At 34.1% G+C, this 17641-nt stretch overlaps 1 protein-coding gene across 1 annotated transcript; it reads left to right on the plus strand.

The window, feature by feature from the left end:
- The first annotated feature begins 541 nt into the window (after nucleotides 1-541).
- On the plus strand, nucleotides 542-919 carry LOC111392931. The gene has a single exon (XM_023018342.1). The coding sequence runs from the start codon at nucleotides 542-544 to the stop codon at nucleotides 917-919; it is 378 nt and encodes a 125-aa protein (XP_022874110.1).
- The last annotated feature ends 16722 nt before the right edge of the window (nucleotides 920-17641 follow it).

A 17641-nucleotide genomic window follows, 5' to 3' on the forward strand; every position in this document is an offset into this window, starting at 1 on the left:
CAACATTTTGGAAGTGGAGATATTTGACGTCTGAGGGATTGATTTCGTGGGACCTTTTCCCCCGTCCTTCTCGAATCAATACATCTTGGTAGCAGTAGACTATGTATCCAAATTGGTGGAAGTAGTTGCATTACCATCAAATGACGCGAAGGCCGTAATTGGGTTTATGAAGAAGTACATTTTCACCTGGTATGACACACCGCGGGCTATAATTAGTGACAGGGAAAAACACTTTTGTGATTGCTAGTTTGAGCAGTTGTTGAATAAATATGGCGTCAAACACCATGTAGCTACTCCATATCGTCCACAGACCAGTGATCAAGTTAAAGTTTCTAATCGGCAATTGAAAAGAATACTTGAGGTTACAGTGAATTCATCTCAAAAGGACTGGTCTAAAAAGTTGGACGATGCTTCGTAGGCTTATAGGACAGCATTCAAGACACCGATAAGGATGTCTCCATATCGCCTAGCTTTTGGAAAAGCATGCCACTTGCCACTAGAGATAGAACACCGAGCATATTGGGCTATGAAATAGTTAAACATGGATTTGAAGGCCGTCGGTGAAAAGAGATTGTTGCAACTGAATGAGTTAGATGAATTTTGGATGGAAGCATATGAAAATGCAAGGATCTACAAAGAGGGAACCAAGAAGCGACATGACATGCATATTCAGAGGCGAGAGTTTGAAGTGGGGCAAAAAGTGCTATTGTACAACTCTAGACTCAAGCTCTCCCCGGAAAAATTAAGGACAAGGTGGTCGGGTCTCTATACAGTCACTAAGATGTTGCCATACGGGGCTATAGAAGTCAGCCACGAAACTAAGGGTACTTTCACAGTTAACGGGCAAAGGCTGAAACACTACTGGGACAGTGACTTCTCTAAGCAAAAGTCTACCGTTCAACTCGGGACACCAAAATGAAGCAGCTATGGGAAAGTCAAGCTAAAGACTATAAACTAGCGTTGGGTGGGAGGCAACCCACTGTATCATTTTCATTACTTTTAATTTTTGCATCAGTTTAGGAAACTTTGATTTTCATGCTTTATTTTTTTTTTTTTGGTCATCAATCATCCATGCATGTCAATTGAGTCTAAGCACTGTCTATACGGGTCCCTATTCATTGAGCACAAGTTAGGAATGATTGATTTAATGTTTAGGTGATTGGATGTGAACATCACGCATTTCGAGGTAGAAAGTGTGTTTTTCAAAGTATTTCGGGGATCAAAGGGTGACTTCAATTTTTTAAAGTGATTTTGGAACTAAGTCAAAGACCTACACGTGCTCCATATGGTCTAATGTGTTTTGATAAATTTTGGGGGACGATGAAAGGCAGGTTCGAAGTAAGAAGTTAAAAAAAAAAAAAAAAAGCCAAGAATTTGGGGAAAAATTTGGTCAATGTCGAATTTTGGGAAGTCAATTGTGTTCTTAGGAATTTTCCACTTGCATTTAGTTACAAAAAAAAGGGGACGTTTAGTCTATGCGACCGCATAGACTAAACATCTATGCGCATAGACTAAACATCGATGCGGCCGCATAGATGTGGTCAGGGCTAATTTATCTCTATGCGACCGCATAGATATACTCTATACAGTCGCATACTTTAAAACACACGACTCTCACACTCACACCAACACCCGGTTCCCTCCCCCTCACACTCATGCACAACTCTCGGTCCTCTCATCCCGTGCATCTCAACTCGCACACTACAAACACAAGACCCACAACTCATCACAATTCATAACTCACATTTCAACCCATCTTGCCATTCATCTTGTGGTGGTATAATAAAGTTCCAAATCTCTACATGTTTGCAAGGTAAATTCTTTACACCTATTCCATCAAGTCCAAAATTGGGAAATTTTTTTATTATTTGATTGGTATTCGATGGAGGTTCGACAATTGTGGTGTTTATGATTGATTTGTGACAGTGGATGCTAGTTTAGAGAGCTTTATAGACCAAAATAGTGATAACTTTAAAATGCTCATAATGTGTTTGATGAAATGCTCCAGTGACAATTTGTGCGCAATTTGATGCTTTTTGCATGAGTGATGAGTGACAAACATGGTGGCTAACACATTGTGAGGAATTCCCTCATCAATTGAAATAGAAAACATCTATGTCTATTTTACAACACATAGGCACATGGCTAGGTCACGACATGTCACGGCACCTCACGTTATCCACTTTGGCACATAATTCGACACATCTAATGACATCCATTTGATTGGAAATTTGAATATGTGGTAGAACATATTGTACACTCTCATTTGCCCATAGGTTGCTCGGGAAACTTTCAACCTTTCTCGATGATGTCCAGTGATGAAAGTCATAGGTCGATCATGGAACATATATTCCAAATATACTTCTTCAAGCCAAGTCTTATTGGTCAATGCTCCTTTTGACATGATAACCTTATTTTGGGAATTATTTTGTGCATTTAAAACGCCAACTTCATGTACATGCATTTTGAAGCAAGTTTGGGGGATTTAGACAATATATGCCTCGTTTTCCTTATTCCATACCTTGGGTGTCAACATGAAACCTAATAAATGTTACTTCACAACTTTGTATGGTGCCTCTAAAACGAACCTCGAAAGGGAAAGAAAAAGTTGGCTCATCTTTCGAAATAGCTCGTACTCGAGTTCCTGAAGAAGGGATACAAAGATTTCTGAATTCCAGGACTGCGGCCCGCTATGAAAACATTGTGAGTCGGTGGATAGTAACACCAGAGTGGGTGGTTAAATTAGATGATTTTCTAGGTTTTGAGTTGATCACTTTGGTGGATAACTGTGGGTGGGCAAAGGTAGTAGAGCAGTCACATCGGATCTATGAATCATTGGTGGGAGAATTTTACGCAAATTTCAATACAGAGATCGACACACCAGGGTCTGACCACTTGCATCAGACATGGGTCAGGGGACAGTGGATTATGTTCTCACGAAAGGTTATTTAGGACTACTATCAGCTCACGTAGGACAACATAAACCCCATCCTGGGCAATTTCAATTGGAATGAAGTGACAAAGATCCTGTTGGGATGACAAAATGCATGACCACTCCCCACCATTGCATGGCACCAGATTGAGTTGACATGGTCTATAGCCATCTTGTGGTTGTTCATATGACATAACATTGAGCCGACCTCGCATAGGACCACATTCACAGATCCCACAGTCGGGTTCATCTATCACTTGGTACGGGAAAATAAGATCGATCTCGCAACTCTCTGCTATAATAAGATCCATCAGGTAGGTACTCTAGGAGACAGTCATAGTTCAATGATTTTTCCTGGCCTCATCTCCGGCATATGCATGGTTGCTGGCATCAATATCGCACCAGGGGAGGCACCTGCTAAACCCATCTCTCTATAAAGCACAATACATTGGAAGCTTAAGATAGAGCTAGGTTAAAGCACAGGGAAAAGCAAGAGAATGAGCGCCATGGTGGCAAAAAGAGCAGGGTCAGGTGCCTGGGGATCAAGAGATGCCACAAGCTCCACCACCACAGATTGAGATAGATACACAGTTGTGGCGTCAAATATTCGCCACCACTATGGAAACCAGCCGCCACATACAAGGTCTCCAGTAGGCTATAGGGGCTTTGACGACTGACATGCAGACAGCCCAAGGTGACATCCACATCACCACTGATATGTCACGAGCTGCTCGCCTGGATTCCTAGGTAGCCAGGAAGGAAATGGAAACTATGAACGGTCGACTGAGTATGTATGTGGGCTGGGTGGATGGCATCCAGCATCTAGATACGAGTGAATGAGACTTGGGAGTGTCTGGACTGCATGGAGACATGTGTTGGCGGAATACAAGATGAGATGGTGCAGCAATCAGCGATGATGAGAGAGATTTTAGCGCGCCTACCTCCACCTCCAGATGATGTTATAGCAGGAAACATACCACCACCTCCATATCGATCAAGGGAATATTGTCTATTACTTTTGATTTTTATGAAATTGTCCTTTAATTATGTCTTTCAACTTTTGTTAATTATTCATTGAGGACAATGTATTAACTACGTTTAGGGAGGGGTGACATAATTTTGGACATCTTTATCACTTTGCATAAATTCATCAATGTTTGTGTCTCTTCAGTATATATGTTTCATTTTTACATGTTGTGTGCTTGACGAGTGTTACAAAAAAAATAATTTAAAATTGTGCATTTTATCTAGTGTACTTTATTTTCTTTCATGAGTGCTTACGTGTTGTGTGCTTGACGAGTGTTCAAAAAAAAAAATTTAATTGTGCATTTTATTTAGTGTACTTTATTTTCTTTCATGAGTGCTTGTGTGGGTTTGATAACCTTGCAAGCTATAATGTAAATATTTGTAATACATTAAGTTTATTTAAAAAAAAAAAGAACAACAACAAAAACAAAAAGACAAAAAAAGGGGCAGGCGGTGGAACTCAAACAAATCCATTATAAATTATCCAAATCCATTATAAATAACATACAACACACTGCACACACAAAAGAAAACGGTGCAAAGAAGAAGAGAGAAAAAAGAGAAAGGAAAAAGAGGATAAAAAAGGGGAAAAGAAGAAGAAAAAGAAAAAAAAAAGGAGGGGGGGAATTGTCAACGTGTTAGGAATTAAGTGCTCTATAATTTCTCAACTTTGAAAGGTAAGTAAAAAGTTACTTACTGAAAGGTTATGTTTGATTTTATAATTGTTAGATTGTCAGATTAAATTTAATTTTATTGAAAGGGTTAAGTATAATAAACTATGAATTGAGTAAATTGAAAGAAAAATTAGTTTTAGTATTTAATGAGACTTTAGAGATCGCTTAAACGTGAAATAATTAAGTTTGGGTATCGCCTATTTAATTATTGAGATTACTTAAATTAGTTAATTGTTGATTTAAAAATTATATTATATTTCAAGCGGCGATAGGATATCAGGACAGCGTACCAATCGAGTTGATTTTGACGTACATAATTCTGTGAGTGAGAAAATATAAATATTTTTAAAGTATTTATAAATTAAATATATTTTTAAAGTATGTACAATTATATGCAATTATGTGTTCGAATTATATGGTTATTATGGAAATATCTTTTATTATGATACATGTGGATTTTAAAGATTGTATACGGTACATTGTGAATTGGAATATGAGATATGATTTTGAGATCAACCAGAAAGTACCTGTGATTATATATTTCTTCTAGTTCACTGAGGGGCCTTGGTCGTGTTCTATACTACGTTGAAGGGTTTTGGACCGGAGATGAAGGGATCTCAACCATGTAGATTTAGTTCACTGAAGAGCCTTGACCGTGTTCTAGAATTGATTATGAGAGGTCTTTGAGACTAACTTTCGTTCACGGAAGGGCCAAAGGCCCGTGGCGAAAGTTCTTAGCCCGAGGGGCGGATTATATATTTCAGCCAGAGGGTACGTTTTTGGTGGATTTTTCAGCACGTTTGATGTGATGAGATTATAGCATGGTTATCAGCTGATGTTATATCATAATTTTAAGATGATATTTTATGACCTCATGTGAATATTTCACTTTTGGCAAATGATATGAATTTGATTTTCAATAAAAATATATAACTGAAAAAGTATATTTTTTTTGAACTTCTCCGCTCATTAAGCTATTAACTCATATTTTTCCATGTTTTTCCTTATCAGGCAGCAGTTGAGAATCTGAGCATCTTTTGGAGTTGAGCCTTGATTTTGGAGTCAAAGCCATATGACAGAGTTTGTTAGTATGACATACTTCATGGAACATGCAGTCTGTGTTTTGGGGCGCATGTTCATGTCTAGATGTGATTTTGCATCACTTGTAGATAGTTATGGGGCTCACTATGTATTATGTATCCATATGTATATTTCATTTTATTTTTTGGTAAAAGTTGAGATTTCGGCTTATCTTTATTGTGCTGTGCTATAGTTTGGGATTTGTGTGAAATTGATCACAGGTTGGTTAGTCCTATTTACAGGGGAGATAATGCCGAAATTCTGTTAGAAAACTGATGTATAAAAAGTGATATATTGTATTTGTAATAGCCTTGATGGTGGGTTCGACTTTTAGTTGGTATCTATCATCAGCGCATGCCACGTCCAAATCTAGTGGTGTTACACGGGATGGGGTGTGTCAATATTGGACTGGTGTAACTTACAAAACTGTGGATATGGTGCTGAATAGATTAACCAACACTTGTGATGCAATACTTGACATTCTCTATGCACGACACTCATGCTTGACATGTTAGGTGAGTGACTAGGTTTTGAGCATAAAGTAGGAAGTAAGCGATAACCTTCTATTGAATTACACCATAAATTATTGTAAGGCAATTTGGAAATGGTTGAGCAAGCATAGGGAAGCATTGAGATAAGAGGGGGCTTCATGCATGAATTCTAGTGTGTGGATTGCCTAGACCAGTGAGGTGAAGATTAGGTGAAAGTTTTAAATTGGGGATTGGTTTTGGAGACTAAATGTCTAGAAAAATAATAAAGGGCATAAAATTAATTTGTGTGAACATGCTACTTCTTTCCAAGCCTTTATGACTCCAGCAAGTAAGCATGTAAGGGTATCTTAAAACCTGGTGCCCTAAAGCCAACTGGTCTGGGAGTCACCGGCTAAAAGCTCCCTACGGGGATCATATAGAAAGCAATAAGGGAAAAAGTTAATAAAAAGTCATTTGATCAAGCCTTTATAACTCGAGTGAATAAGTCTGCAAAGGTTTAAAACCTGGTGCCCTAAGGCCAACTGGTTTGGGAGTCATCGGCCAAAAGCTCGCTATAGGGGTTATATAGAAAGAAATTGAAAAGGTGGCATAAAAATAAGTAAATAAATAAATAAAAAGCATGTAAAAAACTCTTCGACATTTGGTTGATAAAACTACACCTTCAATGCGAGGCAAGTAACTTATTTTAATTTTAAGGGTTGAAGCAATCAAATTTGGGAGAGCCCTCACTTGTTGACATGTGAACTTATGATAGCAAGATCAATCCAAACTAAGAGAGGGTAAGGACTACAGTTACCTAACCTCCTAGCTCTAAAACACAACCCCGGGACAATGAGTAAAAAGAATAAGTTTGGGGGGGTTGTGTATCTCATGAGCGAAGTAAGGAGATATTTGACCACTCTGGCACGAGACTTACCCCATCATGAACTTGATATGTTGGCATGATTTCACATACACATGTCGGTTGTGCATTTAACGGGTAAAGGTTTGCATTGATCAAATTTTATTGAAGCCTAACACTTAGTCCAATCTTGGGATACAGCATGCTATTAAGCTATGTTTGTGTAGAGTTAAGTCACTATCTTGTTTAAGGACAAATAATAGTTCAAGTTTGGGGGGTTTGATAAGTGTGTTTTTATACATTTATTTAGTTCACAAACATGACATAATTAAGAGCAAAACATTGGAATTGTGATTTAATTTCGGTTAAATTGTGTATCGTAGGACATACTGATGAACATGGTGAAATTCAGGAGAAAAGAAGCAAAGTTTAGGGACCAAAGTGTAATTATTTGAAAGTTGATCCGATGGACACATCAAGCAATTGATCGAGCTAAATATCAATTGGAGATCATAACGGAACATTGGAACAACTAAAAACACGAGAGGAAGTCAAGAAGTGAAGTAATGAAGTTTGAGAATCAACATGACATAATTTGAAAGTTTGTGCTACTATGCAGTCGCATAGTAGAAATCCCAATGTGATCGCGAACACCTAGGCAGGGAATTAACACGCCAAATTTCATAAACCTATGCGGTCGCATAGGCATATTCTGGGACCGATTCTGCAGATTCCTATTTGCGATGAAATTCTTATGGAAATCTGATCTAAACGCTATATAAATACCTATATCCATTAGAAACAATAGGAGAATGCATTGAGAGGCAATAAAATACATCTTGGAGAGAATCTTGAGCCAAAGGAACGAAGAAATTTACTAAGATCATCGAGATTTCACGCAAATTCATAACCCGGTGATGTTTTTTCTTCAATCTATTATGTATTTTGATTCTTTCTCCATGTTAGGCTAGATTTTCATGTACTAGGAGATTGATGTACCATGAGATGTAATCTTTAATTTTCTAGTTTTTCAATTTGACATTAAAACGCGTATTTGGATATTTGAATGAATTATATGCATTGATTTTCTTCCATAATTAAGTGCACGTAATTATGTGATGTGTGGTGGTTTATTTCATCTGTTCGAGAGAAGAGAAATAAATTCGACAAGGTATAATTCATCGTAAAGTCCGATAGGGGATAGAGATATACCTCTATGCTTTATATGAATCTTTAAGTGCTCATAAAATTGAATGCATTTTTATATATGCACTTGTCATAGAGATACAGGCCGGTGGTATGTATAAATAGGTTCAAGACATCTCGAGAAAGAATATTGGATAGAATTAGGAGCATTGATTCGTCAATAATTTAATCGTGTGTCATTTGTGAAACTAGGGTTTAATGTGATCATTGCATGGAATTCGTGATTTTAGTGCGATCAACATTCATTGAATACAACAACTTGCGTTCGAACCATTTAATCTGCATTTTAATTAATTAAAACATCATTTTGCATATTAGATTTTTAATTCATAACATTTGCATAATTAGGGTTTCCTTTAGGTCAAGAATTCAATTTGGATAATTCAGTTTCGGTTAAGGCTACGATAGATAGAATTGAACTACTCAATCCCTGTGGGATGATATTCGGACTCAAATATCCACTTTATTACTTGTTAACGAACCGTACACTTGCGGTGATTTAAATCGAAATAAATATTTCGTAAACACATATTGTTCTAGCAAGGTTTAAAAAGAAAAAAAATATGTGCTAACCATCTAGTTTCACTAGGGCATGATGAAAAGTGACATTATGTCACTTTCAAAAAGTGAGACATTATGTCACTTTTTTAATAAAAAGTTACATTATATGTTAATAAGTACACTTTCTAAATATGCATTTTTGTGAAGTTTTGAACATTTTTTCTTTACAATTTCAATGGAGCAAGGATATTATTGATGTAGCTGATCAATATTAGTATTAGTGTTCAAGAATTTCAGTATGTTACCTAACTATAACATGTTTGTAGCTTTTAACATGCTTAATCCTTGTATGTCAAAAAAGTGACATAATGTTACCTTTTGAACAAAAAATTGACACGGCAAAAAAGTGACATTATGTCACTTGTCAATTTATTGACTGTGGATCCAATGTCAGTGAAGTATGATATCCATTATCACACACACATACACACAACAACGCATTTATTTAACAAAATTCATCAATATTTATTGTCAATTTTTTTTACAAATTCAAATACATAATAAACTTCAAAATTGATATGTTGCCTAAAATAGTTCTTAGAATATTTGAATTGAAAAACAAATAAAACAAAAAATATCAAATAACCTAGTTTCATGTCTTCTAATTTCCTTTTCTTTTGTAGTTTCTTTTCACATTTGATGGATTTTGATATGATCTACGATTGTGACCATTATTTCCATATTTCCCACATTTTGCACTTTGGATTTTCTCTCCTTTTGATGGTATTCTTTTTTTCTTTAGGTCGTTCGAATTTTCTTTTTGGGTTAGGACCCAGGACTATTATTGCTTTTATCTCATCGAGTATACTCTAGCCATTGTGATCTCCATGTGGATAAAAGAAAGAAGCGGATAAAAGAAAAATTTCATGCAATCCCATATGCTATGTATTATACATTTATAAAAATGGCTATATCAAATATTGTCAAGAACCAAAAGTTCGTTGACCCAAAAAATTTTATACTTTGACATGATCAACTTGGACATCCAGGACCTATAATGATGCATTGAATAATAAACAACTCACATGGACATCCTTAAAAGGAAACTAAAAAATTCTTTTACTTAATGATTATCCATATGTAGTTTGTTCGCAAGACAAGTTAGTCACTAGACCTTCGATTACAAAGGTAAATATTGAATTTTCAAAGTTCTTAGAAAGAATTCATGGAGATGTATGTGGGCCAATATACCTACCATGTGGATCATTTCGTTATGTTATGGTATTAATTGTTATTTCTATTAGATAGTCACATGTTTGCCTACTTTATACTATGAATGCAGCATTTGCTAAACCATTTGCTCAAATCATAAAATTATGAGCACAATTTCTGGGTTACTCAATCAAGACTATTTGTCTTGACAAAATTGGTTAAGTTAAATCATACGCATTCGATGATTATTGTGTGTCAATTGGGATTATAATTGAACATTCGACTGCGCATGTCCTTACACAAAAATGGTTTAGTAGAGTCATTTATTAAACTTCTACAACTTACTGCTAGACCATTATTTATGAAATCAAAACTCCCTAATTCTATTTGAGGTCATTTTATATTACATGTTGCATCATTGGTTTACATTAGATGCCTATTACCAATATTCATCTTTGTACCTGGCATTTGATCATAAGCCTGATATTTCTCACCTACAAGTTTTTTGTTATACTGTTTAAGTCCCTATTTCACCCCACAATGTACTAAAATGGGTTTTCAACGAAGACTTGGGATTATGTAATCACATCTTGTCAAATGTTTGAATATACATATGTATTCACATTTTGTCAAATGTTTGAATATACATATCTGTTGTATAATATGTCGAGTAATATGAATATGAATCTCCCTTTATCTTTGCAATAACCGCAAGTACATGTGCACATGGAATCTTGTCTACTTGGAATTGTTTGTATGTGCATGTTCCTTCTTCCATGTTTATCAAATATGAGGCACAACCATCATTAACTTGATACAATATTGAACTTGAGTTTGATAACTATGTACATAATTCAACAAAATACTCCGTCAATAAACTTTTCACTATTTTACATCAAAGGAAGATTTAAATTGAAAATTCAATATAAATAAAGGCTACAAATCATGTTATAATAGAAATCTTGACATACAATAACAAAATAGCAAGTTTATAGTTTCTACCTTCATTTTCTTTAACTCCATGGACTTTTCTCTCTCTCTGTTTTTTCTCTTGTTTAGTGGCAAGTGTTATGAAGGTCTTCACAAACTATTCTTGTAACAAGAATTTTAATGATTCCAATAAAGGCACTATTGGAAAACCTTTTGTTACCGAATTTATTGATTCAAATATATTTGAAGTCATTGTAGAAAATCTGTTGTTTGTCATGTAAGTTTTTGACCATTTCTCACAACCAATATCTTTCTCCCCAAAGAAGAGTCAAAATAATAATATTTTTTTAACTGAAAAAAGAAAAAGTGATAGGAACAAAGACAAGTTTTAAACTGACTTTTAAAAAAAATATCAACACTTCCAAACTTTTTAAACAAAAAGTAACATATCATGTCACTTTTTTAACGAAAAGTGACATGAATTATTATAGAACTCAACAATTACAACATACCATACGTGATGGAATCCCTATATTGATTTCATCAATTTGTTTCATATGGAATTCAAAATCATTCTTAGAATATGCTCTTATAATCCTATTGAAGTGTTGTACAACATTTTTTTCCTTTTTTTCCCACCAAAAGATGACTTCAAGTTCTTTAATAAGTGATAGGAACATAGACCGTGCATTGCATTCTTATAAACTTTGTGAATTGGATATTTTGTGATTGCATGTCCATCTGGGGTTATACACTATCCTTCTCGCTCACCATATGCTTCTTTTAACATAGTTAAAAATCACTCCAATGAATCATTGGTTTCTAAATGACCAACTCCAAACGCTAATATGAAGATATTTTTATTGGCATGTTGCATACATGCAGTGAAAAGTGTTCCACAATAGTTGCCTTTTAAGAATGTAGCATGTATTACTATAAATAGTCTACAATACTCTCATCCTTGAATAGATGCTCCTAATGCCATGACGAGGTACTTGAATTTGTTGTCCTAATATGTCTCAATTTTTGTAACTAATCTAAGATTTTTTTTTGTTCTATCATATACAAGTATTCTGGAAGCTTTCATATGACTCTATGGGATCTCCTCTCACCAATTCTAATGCTTTCTCCTTAGATTTCCAAGCTTTCTCATAACTCATCAACACTCCATATATATTCATCATGTCATTTATAATGTTTATAGGAGTGTATGTTTTTTTTTTTTTTGTAGAGATATACTTGTATATGATGAATTCTCCTACTATTGAGATGATTGCTTGATGATGATCTCCCAAAATGATGTTATTTGAGCATATATGATCATTTTTACATACCTTACCTCGAACATATCTATTCTACCAAGTCTTGAAACTCTAATAGTCCATTTACACTTATCATCAATACACTTCAACACATTCTTTCTTGTCCGACTTACTTACCTTGAGTTGAAAGTTATTGTGTATCGCATATACCGAAATACTTATCTTAGTCAACATCTTGTTCCTGAACTCTTTATCTTTTGAAATTCCATCCATAGTGACTACTGAAATGATATCACTTCATCCTTCATTCTTCATTTCTTCAACTTCCAATACACTATTGCATACATCAACAATAATTTCTTCCATACTACGTAATTTTTGAACTAATCTCACAGAATTACAAGTTATAGCTTCATAAAACTGTAATTCTATCGCATCGTTTTTTTTTTCGAAATCAACAGCCTCCAAACATTGTAAACTATTGACAAATTTATTTTTGTGGCACTTTGATATCGTTGTCACATCTACGCATAATGGAAAGCTTGCAAGATCTTTGTCCTTCCTCTTTAGTTCCAAATAAAATGTTAGAGAAATTTCGTCTGAAATCTCCATCATAGTTAGTTTTTCTTCACTTCATATTGTATTTTTATTCGCTATGTTGATGCACTTAGTTTCATCATAGAAAATATCATGCACTCAAGGTTATTGTATGTGCGATCCATCGGGACAACAATTTCGGTCATTTGGTCACTTGTATATTTATTATCTTGTGTCCATTTGCCTCTATAACAAATGAAGACATTAATTTTATCCATATCTAGAAAAACCTTACAAAGAAATTGTGTGAGAGCTTTTTTTTTTTTCCTTTTTTTTTCTAAAAAAAAAAAGTGAGAGAGTAATATATGTCTAGTTAATTGCTTCAATGAAATGCTGTAACTTTTTTCCATAGAAAAGTGACAGAATTCATATTCTTCTTAAGCAAACACCTTACATACATCAATGTGATTGATTCAAAGTTTTCTTTTTCATATGTATTACTAGAAAATAGAGATTGAATTGGTATTTTCAAATTTTTAAAAATGCAGGTATGCATATTTATTTAATTGCTTCAATGATATAATGTAACCTTTTTTTTTAAAGAAAATTGACATTCACATTCTTCTTGATCAAAGACCTTGCATGCATCAATATAATTTATTAGAAGTTTTCTTTTTCATATTTATTACAAGAAAACAGGGCTTGAATTCAAAAATGCACACATATGCATCGAGTTAATTGTTCGAACAAGATATTGTGACTTTTTTTTAGAAAAGCGACAGAATGTCACTTTTTCACATTCTTCTTGATTGAACACCTTGCATGTATCAATGTAATTGATTCGAAATTTTCTTTTTCATATGTATTACCCGAAAACAGGGCTTGAATTCGTATATTCAAATTTTTAAAAATCACATGTATGCGTCTAGTTAATTGCTTGAATGACATAGTGTGACTTTTTTTTTCTTTTGAAAAAAGTGACAGAATATCACTTTTTCACATTCCCCTTTTGTCAAACACCGTGCATGATTCATTTTAAGTGATTCAAAACTAATTTTTTGTGTACCAAAAAAATAGGGCATGAATTGGTACATTCAAATTTCCAAAAATTCACTCGAATGCATGTAGTTAATTGTTTAAAAGAGATACTATGACCTTTTCTGAGAAAAACAGCAGAATGTCACTTTTTCACATTTTTCTTTTGTCAAACACCTTGTATGCATCATTTTAAGTGATTTAAAGCTAATTTTTCATATGTATTGCTAAAAAATAGGGCTTGAATTGGTATGAGATAATGGATAAAAACATTCACATAAGCTCACAAATGACCAAATTAATATTATTCCGCTATCTTCTCTATCATATTAAGAGTGTAAAGCATGCACATAACAAATTTAGGCTCATTAGTGCAGCAATTGGTGGTGGATCTATTAAACAAATAGCAAAGCACACCAAGCCTCATTTACAAAATTTACGTTCAATCAAGAAAATGTCATCATCTTAATTGGGGGATAATATGCTTAAACACACATAATATCAGGCATACAAAATCCATTGATGCAAAGTGCTGATATGTAGTACTTAAGAACAGTAAATCTTCAAAGGAAAACTTCAAATGTAGCATTAGTAATCAATTTTTGGGTTTTTTTTTTTTTTTTTCCATATACAGAGAAGACCTCTTGGTTATTTATGCTTCTATTTCGATCATTCATCATAGGTTAACAAAATTGTGGAACTAATTAAATAAGGATACAAAAACATATAAATATCTATTATTTTATTTGTGTATTACATGAAGACTGTCTCGGTTCTTTTCTAGAGATTTCAATGTTGAAGTAGTTTGAATTTTTTCCAAAGCTTTGAATAATGAACGAATTTCTAGAAGATTTCCTCTTTCTCCTTCCAATTTTCCCTTGATTTTTCCATTTTGGAAGATGGTTTTTGTGGTGGTATGATTTCTAGGTTTGAACGTATTTTGTACGTTAAAATCTAGCTAATTACCATATAATCCAATTTTATCATGATTGTTCAAAACAATCCCAAAATATAGGGTATTTGTGTAAGTACCCCAAATTGGATTAACTAATTTAATAGGCTATTGTGATTAATTGGGTGAATTGTAATAATCGTGCTACAGTGATATAAACTTTGACATAATGCCACATGACACTTTGTCAATGGGCTATTTTAATCACATATTGCTAACTAACATATGTCATTCTATCTGTCAACCGCTTTCTGTCAAAGTGGCATAACCTGAAATTGGAAAGGGAAAATATATAACATCTTCTAAAAATACAATTTCATAAATATTAAAATTGAGCAATCTTTATGAAAATCAGATGATAAATTACATTTATCTTTCCTATAAATATTACACATAAATTTTATTTGTAGATTTATTTGGGATATATTATTTTGCTTTATTATTTCGAAAATTAAGCAATCGGTTATTTCTTTCCACGCAGTGGTGTAAAAATGGGCAGGAAGGTTCGAGGAAATGAATTGGCACAGCACCGTCCTATTCGACTCGCCCCTGATGGTTCATGAGTAGGGTGTAGACTGGCCTATTAAAATAAGTATGAGCCCATGATCGACCTATCCAATTTGACACCACTATTTCCACATTCTCTTACATGCATGGATCTTCTCTCATCTTCCAACAAACAAACTCTCAATTTCTAGAAGCACTCAATAATTTGGCCGCAATTTCAAAAAATTCACCGCCTCGAAATTAATTTTACAGTTTCATAGTTAGTGTATCTTTGTTGATTACATTGTGTTACATGAGTTCTATTCCTTCATTAACTGAATCATCTTTGTCGTCATATTCATGGACATTTCAGAGAAATTATTTCTTGTTATCTGAGAGAAATTGTTTCCAAGTGTGGATTTCGTTTCTAAGGCGCAACTAATAGAAACACTTTTTGCTAAATCTGATTTTGATCAACAAATTTCGTACACGTACATAATTTTTTAAACTATTACTACCAATTTCCTTTAACGTTTGATTGTGGACTAACGGTTAATATGTAATTGATTCATTGTGACCTCACCTTTTTGGTGAACATATGTGGTGACTTCTACAATTTCAGTTGATAGTGGCCTGTTCAACTTATTCATTGCTTACTTGATATGTTTATGTCTTGTGATTGTTGTGTGAAGAATATGTTTAGTTTTATTAACTCTCATTTTATCAAACACTTATTTGTGACTAACAGACGTATTTCCTGTGTAAAATATAATTAGAATTTGACCTTTGGAAGTGGAAGTTTATGTAGTATATTTATGTTGAGTTTTGTGAAGTGTGTGACAATAATGTGTTACATAAGAACTGTATGAAATGTGATCTAGAAGCTGTACATGGCATTCTTATCTATTAAATAATTACGTAATAGTAGTTAGTGACTTAAATTATGTCAGACAGCAACTTTGTGACTCATAGTATAGTAGTAATGTGACCAAATTTAGTAGTCCCAAAGATTATTTGGCTAATTTGTGAAAAATATTCCCATACTGACCTATTAAGCTTATAATTGGGCTATGTATTGTGGCACGTCTGTACTATTTACGTGAATATCATATGTGACAATATCACTTATGTATTGATGAGAGGAAGGTGACTTACCATTCTTTTGATACTTTGGCGACGATGGGCTATATTCACATTTTCTATAGAGTTCATGCACCTGTAATTCTAGTGAAAGATGATAGCGAATATATTGAACTTGTTGACATGATAATATTGTAAGTATTATGCCCTAGGTTCAATCAACTTTGGACATAAATACTTTTATATATAATTAATGCAATTAAATGGCAGATCTATTATTTAATTAATAGACAATTAAATAAATAATAGAGTCCGTAGATTCAAATATTTGTAATTTGTTAATCACAAGGAGTTGTGATTGTGAGATACAAATTACATCTGATTGAATCTTAAATCATCCGTGGTCGTAAGTAATAACGAGATACGGATATCGTTATTACGGATAGACCATCACGTGTGGCATTTCTTACTTGTGAAGTAAGTAGTTGATCTCACAAGCTAAAGTGTGGTGACACTTAAATGAACACGTGGATATTTTTGTTATAGAACAAAATATTGGAGACCCGTCGAGAGATTCCACATGGATAACTATCTGAGTGTCAGTGGTTAATTTCTAACGTTCGGTAGTGGAATTGGTCCTTCGACTTGAGGTCGTCATAGTACCTTATATGAGGACAGTCATACTTTGGCGGTGTTGGATATTGTTCTGAAAAGGGTCGCTAATACGATATCGCTCGGGTACGTCAAGAATCGTATAAAGGTTGTGATTGATCAATAAAGGACTCGTCACTCTTAGATAGTAGGAGATTATGATCTGCGTTTCATTCAATTAAGTCGATGATGAAATCTTTGGCCAAGGTGTACTCATAAGTCAAAAAGGAGTTTTCAACTTATATTGACTTAATAGTGGAGTGAAAGATATGATTGATGATTGAGATTGACACAATTCCATATCTCGTAATTGATCAGATCATATATTGACGAAGGGATTATAGTTTCACGGTAAACGAACGAATTTGGTTTTATCATACCACGTGACATTTTCCGTCACATGTATTGCCCTGACACATTGCTACATGTCAATCAGGGACGGCGAGTGTGAATTGACGATAAATTAAAAGGGTATTTTAATTTATCAATTTTGATTAGATCAAAATAATATTTCACGTCGTTAGCCATCGTGGTCGGAAACCAAATGGGTCGCACACAAAAGAGAATTGAAAGATTGCAAATTGTCAATTGGTTAATTTAACAATCGTTGGATAAATTAATTAATTGGATTTGTTATTTATATTCCCGAATTAATTAATTGGATTAATTAATTCACGGACCGGGTTTAATTAATTGGATTAATTAAATATTGGACCGGACCGGGCCGAGCCCATTTGGGCTTATA

Source organism: Olea europaea, unplaced genomic scaffold (genome assembly GCF_002742605.1).
Source record: "Olea europaea var. sylvestris unplaced genomic scaffold, O_europaea_v1 scaffold997, whole genome shotgun sequence".
NCBI classification, from domain to species: domain Eukaryota; kingdom Viridiplantae; phylum Streptophyta; class Magnoliopsida; order Lamiales; family Oleaceae; genus Olea; species Olea europaea.

Excerpts from the sequence above, each read along its gene's own strand:
- LOC111392931 (XM_023018342.1), top strand. The coding sequence starts at position 542 with ATGGATTTGAAGGCCGTCGGTGAAAAGAGATTGTTGCAACTGAATGAG.